The sequence below is a fragment of the Egretta garzetta genome, unplaced genomic scaffold (genome assembly GCF_000687185.1).
Source record: "Egretta garzetta isolate BGI_Z169 unplaced genomic scaffold, ASM68718v1 scaffold273, whole genome shotgun sequence".
In the NCBI taxonomy this organism is placed as follows: domain Eukaryota; kingdom Metazoa; phylum Chordata; class Aves; order Pelecaniformes; family Ardeidae; genus Egretta; species Egretta garzetta.
Window position 1 is genome coordinate 452,971 of NW_009259236.1, and position 10,070 is coordinate 463,040.

Below are 10,070 nucleotides of genomic sequence, written 5' to 3' on the forward strand. Positions count from 1 at the left end.
CAATGAGGGTGGTGAAACACTGGAACAGGTTGCCCAGAGAGGTAGTAGAGGCCCCATCCCTGGAAACATTCAAGGTCAGGTTGGACGGGGCTCTGAGCAACCTGATCTAGTTAGCGGTGTCCCTGCTCACTGCAGGGGGGTTGGACTAGATGACCTCTAGGGGTCCCTTCCAACCCAAAACATTCTATGATTCTATGATTATGCATAGTATGAATAAGTAGTTTTGGTTTTACCAGCTCCAAAAGAAAGCAAGATGAAGCAAAGAGCTCAGCTGGTGATACTGTAAAGAAATTTTTAAGATTAAAAGTAAGAGCACACACCACCAAGAGGATCCTTCAAAAGGAAAGTCAACTCAATTTTCTTGCACTTGTAACTCAAATACATGAACTGGAGCACAAACTGTTTTTGAAATACATTAGGGGAAAAAAAAAAAAAAAACAAAACCACCACCAAACACTAAAACCAGACCACAGCAAGGCTCTTTAAAAAGAAAATTAGGATTTCTAGAGAAATAGTGCTTACACCACCATGGTGTGCATGTTAATATACAAATGTTGGCAGAAGAATAGAGGTCTCAGAGATGTTGAGTTCTTATAAGCCTCCTGAAAACAGACAGATAGAGGAAATAAATCTATTACAGCTTCCACTAAGAAAAAAGCTCCAGAGGGAGCCCCACTGTATTACTGGATACCAAAGAGTCCACATGGGGCTTTGGTGTCTAACGAGCTGTAAACAAACGAAGTCACAAGAAAAGGCTTCATTAGTTCTGCTCCTTATAGAACTACTAGATGTGCTTTTTAATGCATTATTAATTCATTGAACTCATTGCCAAAAGATGGAAGCTAAGGACTTAATTCAAAAAAAATGAATTCAGGGAGAAAGCTAGCAACCTTTATGTTTGAGAAGTTACAGGATACAAATTAAAGCCTAATTTTTAGGACAGTAAGATAATCACAGGAGGCAAAGAAACAACCTTCTTTATGGGCACTTTGTTCCACAGCATCTGGTGCCAACCCTCTAGAGAAACAATTTTGCAATATACAAACTCTAATCCCAGAATCACGCTGCAAGAAGTAACTTACATGTGTCTCAGAAATTCTCTTATGTGATTTGAACCAAATCCTGCTCAGTCAAGCCCTCTCTCACAGGATACAAGTGTGACTGCAAGTTTTGAGACCTGGTCACTGACCTAGCACTCATTTTCCATGCAGGATTCATATGAACTCAAATTTTTCCAATTATAATAAATCAAAGTTGTCACATATCAGGTCACTGATATATCTTCATTCTACACATCATCTCTTTTTCTCTTTCTAGTCCTTGTGATCATTTGGAGCATGAGTTCTACTTTATCCAGAGATATTTTTTTTTGGATAGTGCTTCATTCTGGAGAAGCCACAACTTTTGAGACGAAATTTTCTATTTTAACTAGTCCCTGGCCAAGCTTGTGCAACCAGCACAAAGTACTCAGGCAATTCCCTTCGTGTCACTGAGCACTTGGGGTTTCAGACTATATGTGGACGATGACAAGAAGTTGCATCCTCAGATAAAAAACAACACACCCATGCTTTCTGCTCGTGTGGCAGTGATTTCAAGCACAGTTTGACGGACGGCCAAATTCTGGCTTCATTCACAAGAGTATGACTCAAGTTCTCTCAGGGTGAACCCAGATGTCATCTCACTGAAAAATATGCAAATGAAGCACAGAACTAAAGTCCGAAAATTTCAATTATCCCGATTTACCCCACCTAAAAATAAAGGGTGTATGTGTTGGAAGACATCTCCTCCCAATGGAAAGTATCTGAATAATGAAGAATTTCATTGCTTATTGCTCTTCCTTTTTTTCTTCTCTGATGAGTCCCTGATCATTTGCCTCATTGCTCCTATGTAACAGCACATTCTGGTAGATGAGAGGTTTTAAAACAGGATTACCACTTTGGAAACTGCTGCTAGCTAGCATTTTCTAACACATTCCCCACACACACAGAAACACACACCCTGCAAAAAAAAAAAAAAAAAAAAAAAAAATAACACATTCCCCCCACACCCAAAAACACACACCCTGCAAAAAAAAAAAAAAAAAAAATCACTTCTACATTGTGTTTGAGACAGACTAGTCGCCCATAAGACTGAGTCCTTCAGAAACAATTTACTGTAATAAAAATTGGTCCACCAGCATCATATTCATTTTACTGGTGCTGGTGAAGCAGGAAATATTTTCTCATTCTACTATCTTTATTTTGCAAACACGATAAAACAATTTCTCTCAAATGCAGTGCAAAAAGTCCAAGCAAGACCAAGTCCAAGTCCCAGAACACAAGAAGAAAAAGCGATTCTCCTATGGAACATGTATTAAATGCTCAGTATTTAAATTCCAGATCCAAGAAGATCCAGTTTTTCCCCCTCACTTGGAACATTTAAAACAAAATAAAGCAAACAAACAAAACCTAAGCCAGCTTGCACATATTTTTACTTCTGGATAAATATTAAGAATTCTATGAGAAATCTGGAACACTAAGTAGGTATTGCCCTTGGCTGCACATTTCCATTTGTTTTGAGTTAATTCATCAGTAGGTCAAACCAATGGAGAACTAGATTTACACTGAAAGAGTAACACTTCTTGTAAAATGTGTGTGAGTTGCAAATCGAGTGATAACATTCAGAGCTGCCACACAGAGTCAGGAAAGTTTCACACAACGTTTGGGAAAAAATCAGAAATAGTCCAATCTCCGGCAGAGCCACCATATGGAGTTTACTGTAGTAACATACGTTTTGGCCAGTCAGCATAGCTCTGCTGCCAACAATGGTAGACTGAACTACTTCTTCACAAAATATATTCCTACAGTCAAACAGTAAAACCTAACCAGAAAGGCTCAGACAGTTCAACTGAACCTTTATAGTAATGAACAAAAGAAAACCATCACACTTCAACAAACACTTCAACATCCACAGCGTTAAAAAAAAGATGAAATAAGAATGCACATGCCTATGGCATGGGATGCAAAACAATACTCAAACCGATTTAGACAGTCATGAATTTATCTGTATCGGATCTCTTGCTATATTATGAGCCTTTGTTGTCAGTGTGGTCAAAAAAATCAAATAGGCAGCTATCTGTGGGAGATCCTTCAACTTCCTTAAGCCTCTCAAGTTACTGCATGCCTAATTTATTGAAGTATAAATAGAAAATAGGAAAGCAGAGACAAGACAAGTTCCAAATGAAGGCTGATGACTGCCATGCCACCTGGCATGGACATTAGCTACCTCACACTCTCTACCACATCAGAACATACAAACGGTAGCAGTGGAAGAGCTGATATACTGTAAGGATGTAACTTTGCTTGCCTTAACGAATCATGTGCCTACAGCCTACACCAATCCAAGGCCAGGTGAGAGCCAGGATCTATCTGGGGTAGCTTACCGGACTGCCCCCACTGCCCATTTCTCCTCTGCTCCCTTCCCCTGTCCCTTGCCAGCAGCTATCTGGGCACAACGTTTGGCTAGATAACACTCCTACTGGCTACAGGACTTCACAGTGAAGTCACCAAGGAGCTTATGCATACTCTCCTCTGCCAGAAAGGTTGAAACTATTTCACCCATCACAGCTGTTTCCACTGTGAACATCAGCTTAAGAGATATTTCAATTGCTTTGCATGTTTTTAAATCAACAAATTTCACACATTTCGCTATGACGACTTAATTTAGCTGAAGTATCTCAATGCCGCTTCTTAACTTAAAAGTTCTTGATAACTGCTTACATTTCCACTGTAAATCCAGCTCCAGCTGCTTACTGCATGTTTCAAAACGCAGATGCCTCTGAAATCTGGTCCTATAAACCAAATGCAAACTCTTTACAGTCAGTGCAGAGACTGACACTGACTACAGTAAGTTTTGGATCAGACTCTACAGCTACGTCTTTTTATCCTAGTGATATTCTCAGCTGTCAAATTCTTTTCCTTTGAGTTGAACTGAAGATTGTCAATCAAATTCTTCTTAAAGTTATCAGTTTAGAACCTGTAAAGAGCTTAAGTGTTCAGACCTGAAGAAAATGGGAGAAATAGCAGAATAAAATGTATTAGAAAGGCCATCAACTTGCTGAACCCACTATTGACTTTCCCTGAGTATAGGATGAAATCTAGAAGGCTTAATTGATTTCTGCATCTGACATTCTTACCTAAACTTCTAATTTAAAAATAATGGCTAAACCCACAGAATTTTACTTGCAAAGAAGGAATCAACGCTGGTAGTTGGGAGCCCATTACTCTTGGGAGTACATGCACTTGTTCACATATGCCAACACCTACGATCTGGAGTGCACTCACCAAAGACGTAGTATAGCTAATTAAAAGCAGCAATGAGCAAGACTGCTATCTGTCAAGGCTCCAGCCTGGATTATATCATGCAGCCACAGGGCTTTTGTTACCTTTGGCTTCTTACATGTGCTTATCCACATGTTCCAGGCTGCAGCTCCTGTAGAGGGGTGCTCTACAAACAATAGCTACTACCACAAACACAAAACACTCTTAATTCCAAAAGGTGCCTCTTAAGGCCTCATGGTATTTAAGAAGACAGAAAAGAAACAAAGACCATCTGTTACTGCAAACTAAATAACAATTATGTTATCTATACATAAGGAAAACGACCAAAAACTGAGCTGTCATACACAACTACATCCCAAAAACATCATTTATAGTGCCATCTTCATTACCATTTTCCTCTCTCTCTCTCTTTTTTTTTTTTTGTTGAAAACACTAAATAGTATAGAAACCTTCCTGTAAAATAGGAATTTGATCTTTATTAACATCTTGTAGAAAAAACAAGACAAACGAAGTTTTTAAAATAACCATGCTGGATAGGAACTGAAGTACATATTTAAACTAAATACGCAAGATGACTGAGATACTTGTATGCTGATGCAGCTCTTCATTGGAAGAAAAAAGAAAACAAACAAACAAAAAGCCCCACTAATACAAGTAATTTAGCATTCCTTACCTTGGAACCTGCCAACATAGTTCTCAGCATTTTTGTTCCTTTTCCAATACCAACCACTGCAAAGACAGAAGGAGAAACGCCACTTCAAAACCAGCTCTGCAGTTCGCTTATTCAACACCATTCACTACTAAATATTATGCTAGTCAGAAATACAGCCTTTCATGCTCTGTTAGCGTATTAAAGAGAGTCAATGCTTGTGAGAAAGTATCTCTGATGTTTAAACAACATGGGACTAGTGAGAGGAAAAAGTCTAAAGTAGAAGATAAATAAGCTTCACCTATTGTTAAAATGCTTTAATTCAACCCCTAGATTTATTTATCTTTTAATCACCAAAGAAATGGACAGTGCAATTAATGCTGTCTCTGGTTTGATGAAGGCTATGGCTCACTAATAATGAATCTAGCCTTCACTGTAACTAAATAGCCCTTTTAAAGGTTGATAGTGACCAAGAGTAATACAGCCAAGATAGCATAATGAAATTGTTTATCAGGCTTACAGCAAGAAAATAAAATAATCAAAAGGTCCAACTGCCTCTGTCAAAAATCTTTTATAATCAAACCTTCCCATTACTGTGGATGTTCTGAACACTGTCTTTTCAGTCTTAAATCAGTATTGTGGAAAACAGCCATCAGTCAGCTTTTCACAAGACAGAAAGAGAGCTCTATTTTATATTTTACTTCAAAGCTTTTTAGAAGGTGCTTTCCTTGAATATGCTTTCCTATTGATTTTCTCCACATACAGCAACCCAAAGAAACAATGAAAACTGTAGAAGTAAATTAGTTTTGTGTACAACTCATGGAATACGTAGCAGCTTATGTCCTCGATTTTAATAAAAGTACAGGAGTTAAGGGAGCGTGCAGGAAATCAGCTTTGGGCTAACCAGGAGCCAGTACCAAAAGCATCAAACTGACAATAAACTTTCTTTTTCAAAACACATACTTGTGCTCTAATGCTCTCAATCTTTACACTCTGAGACTCATTAGATTACTTCTTATTCTGGATTACTTCTCTGCTTGCTCCTGAGGGTTTTTAGTCACACATGCCCTTGTGCGCCTTTAGTTCAGCTTGTTCCTGTCATATTTGCCAGACAGGAAAGAGCTGCAACAAGGCTGAGAAACAGAGACAAGCACACAGATAAAATTTTATAACCAAGCACTTTTCTTGCATCGTGACGACATCATTGGTGCTTCAACACAACTGCTGAGCTGAAATGTGCTGAAGAACATAGAGAGATTCAATAGGATAATTTTAAAGCGACATGGAATGCTTTTGTGAACAAGACACTAACAATTTTCCCCATTAATCATCAGCTTGTGTAGCATGTAGACTTATTGAAAGTCGACGTAAACTAAAGTTGCCAGACTACACATAGCATGACAAGGTTTAACTGAGTTTTTAATTTTCATACTTTTTCATCTTGTCTTTTACAATGGAAGCATAATTCATAACTGCCATATAGAAACAAGCCAAATATTTACAATTCCCATTGTGCAGCAAGAAACACTAAACTGGAACCACAGCCCTAGACTGACACTAAAAGAAGATATTCACTAAGACTTGATACACAGTTCCTTGCTTCTTGTATCTAAAATATGAGACCTAACGTTGAGAAGTAGAAGTAGAGTCCTAGCTCCCACCACCTTCCAAATGCAATGGAAGCCACAGATGGGGACAGACAGAAGATCTTCATCTCAGAAAGCAGTCGCTCCAGGCTCCTACCCATGCAGGGCCATCACATGCCCCCTGGTCTCTAAGTTGCCTTTCACTCACATGCCACAGATCACTGACCTCTGCCTCCAAGGTCCTTCCTCATCTACGTTTGTTGTCAGTAGGAAAATAAATATACAAGTGTATTTTCTGATAAAAAGCACCGCCCAGTTATTTGTGGCACACTCAGTAAGACTCTGTATCAACTAATTCTCATGAACAAAGTTATAAATATGCAGTAAATAAAATTTGGGTAACAGCAGTATCTATCAAGAAAGGTTAGATGTTTCAGAAAAATAAATATTTCTATTATCCTACTGCCCATGAGGAAAGAAAGCTTTCTGGTCCACCACCCTATTCCAAAAAGCAGCACACATTTTCTGAATAAGTTGTTTCTGTGGTGTCCTCCCCTCTTTCCTCATTATCTTACCCAAACCCTCAAGAAATCTGGGAATATTCCCTTTCCCACTCCTCTCCAATTTTGTCCTTTCCCATCTAGCTACCATTGATTTTTCTCTGTGCATTTTGTATGGCAGCAGAATGAAAGATCCTGCGCTTTTTTTTTTTTTTTAAAATCAATCCATAGCATATTAAGGTGATGCACTTCTCTGTCTTTACCAAGCACATCAAGCCCAAGTACTTTTTGTCATGCCACAGGAGCAGGCTTTGGAGACTGCTGGATATCAGAGAACAGTAGGAGAACCAATTAAGAAACACGAGTGATTTTTCTTTTCCTGTGGATCAATGCTGTTGAATTCCCACAATGAGCAGTAGCATGCTCAAAGGGAACATCTGTGTAAAAGGAAATGTCCGCTTCAGCGATACCCACAATATTCTCCAATGAGCAGCAACACAGTACAGGGAATTGGAACAAAATGAGGTTACTTCTAGCTCAAGAATGTTACATTCTGCAACATTCAGAGGTGACAGAGAAAGACAATTACCAGCCTAGAGGCTTCTACTAGCAAGTCTCGGCAAACAGCATCCCCCTGAAGCACAGCTCTTCTGGAGAGAAGTCATTACATCAAAACTCAGTGGATTTATTTTCAGTGTGTACTCATAGTTGTACCTGGTCATTTTCAATACCCAAAAGTACTGCTATTATTTCTTCTACCCAAGTAGAGCTAAAAGGCTACGATTTAAGTAAGCTGTAGTTTGCACATTACTTATCAACAAAAGTGTTGGTGACAATGTATGATATGGGAATAATCCAGCCCAATGGTCACACCCACAGCTGAGTTTTCAACACCAGCAATTGACACGTTCTGTTCCTTAATAAAACAAAGGAACTCCATAAATGGATTGCTATCAAAATTAAAAGACAAAAATCTCTTTGATGACTCTTCTTTATGAAGCAAACAGGACAGGAAGAGAAAACTGTTTCTGTGCTAAGCCTCCAAAAAAGCAGTAGCTGAATTGCTCTTATACATCCTTCATTTGTCAAGTATTACAACCACAAAGGCTCCCTCAAAATCCCAGAAAAGCATTAGTTTGAGAACAAATACTTTAGAAAATTATGATGACTATAAATCCCCAGCTTAAGTAAAAAAAGCCATCAGTTTCTGAGGAAATTCAGAATTCACTACACAAGAGTCTGTATTTTCATGTAATAACCGACAAGTTATTTCAGGAGTTTAGGAGTAGGGGGAATACAGCCGTCTGCTAAGAAACACATTATATGCATATAAAAAGTATATGCAGAGGAAGTTTAACCCAGACCACACTTCCACCGTAACCCGTCCTTCCCGCAAAACCACAAAGCCTGCCACGTGTATCCCAAATTGTTCCTCCACCTCTGATTTCATGTAAGCATGGAAATGTTTCCCAAAATCATCTTTTGATGACTGTTATTTGTATTTTTCATTACCCAGAACTCCTGCCGCTGCACTGTCCAAAGTTCCACCATGTCCAATTTTCAAAACCTGTTTTCTTTTGTTCCCATTTGTTTGCACACCAGCTTCTGCAAATAGAAATTGAAAGGATTCATTATAGGATAACCTTAGAACATAGGAAAACCAGCACATATTTCTAGACTGCTAAAGGAGATAAAAACCAATTATTTAAACCATGAATTAGTGGTGCAGAAATTGCTGTATTGAATAAGACCGATGATTCATCTAGATCTACTCCCAACCTCAAACAATTTGCGAGCTATTTTCACTTAGATTCTAATCAAGTCTTATGTACTGCCATAAACAGATGTTCAGAAAATACTAGTAGAAAACCTGTCGGACAGTTCATCTGTGAAGTTTCATCAACAAAGCATGCAAGAACGAGCAGCAGCGTCCCTGAAGCCACCTATTATACACAAATCTGAGCAATTCTTGTTGTATTTACTTCCATCAAATGGATCGTGTTTATTCACGTGTACGCAGCCGTATGGAAACTCTCCCAACGAACTCAACTTGCTCACTGCTGCTTTCAAGCTCTCAGAGCATCTCAACCCACCATAATTCCTATGCAGCTGAAGACTCCAGGAATTTTGCAGAGTCCAATGTCCTTTATTTATTAGTATTAAATATGACAAATGCTCTAAGATCCCTTACCTGTTCCTATTATCTCTTCATTACACCCTTCCCATCAGGGAATCAGACATGGTCCAGCTACATCTCTTCCATACAAAGCTGAATTGAAGCCCATGCCTATGCTACAGCTCACTACAGAGTAAATCAGCCTGAATAAGCTCTCTCCAGTCTGAAAGTATGTTCTCACTTCATCAGCAAGTGTCCAAAAAGCCCAGATTAGATGATCAAGTCCCCATATCCATTACAAACAGACTCTAGGCCAGAGTCCCTCACACCTTTGCAACAATCATACTTTTTTCCCTAATATCTGACAGCCAGGCTTCCCTGTATTCAGAAAAATCTGCAGACTGCGCCCAGGACTTTCAAACTCCTCCAAACACGGTGGTTTTCACTCATTTGGTGATTTATTATTTTTTTTTTTTTATAACAGCAATAGGCAGTGGGGCTGAAGCAGAGCATCCTGGCAGTGCGGTGCTGCAGCGATGCTGCCGACGCCCATCCTGGCAGATGGGTGCATGTTGTCCCCGGCACCACGCTCGACAGCTCTCCAAGCAAGCTGGTGTTGTGCACTGCAGGACTGGAGCTTTCTGCTGGGGCAAATCTCGTCCCCCTTCAAAACGAAGGCTCGCATCGTGCCGTACCTTAGGCAGTAACAGGCGCCTGCCCCAGCTAAGCAAGTGGTGAGTACGGCCTCACAGCTCGCCGTGACCAACACACTGAGCCTTGCAGGCAGGCAGCAGCTCCGCGCAGCCAGCCAGAACGTATCCAGGAGTGGCTCCATCCCCCAACCTGGGCCACGCCTCGGCTGTGAACCACCACCAGAGAAAAAAAAAAAAAAAAAAAAAG

General features: G+C 39.6%; 1 protein-coding gene across 1 annotated transcript in view; it reads right to left on the reverse strand.

Moving 5' to 3' along the window:
- Window positions 1-9,855, reverse strand: part of TRUB1 (TruB pseudouridine synthase family member 1) — a 31,154-nt gene extending 21,299 nt beyond the window's left edge. The window contains 3 exon segments of the mRNA XM_009635896.2: window positions 4,993-5,048; window positions 8,567-8,659; window positions 9,756-9,855. Coding sequence (XP_009634191.2) covers window positions 4,993-5,048; window positions 8,567-8,659; window positions 9,756-9,855 — 249 coding nt within the window.
- Window positions 9,856-10,070: the final 215 nt, after the last annotated feature.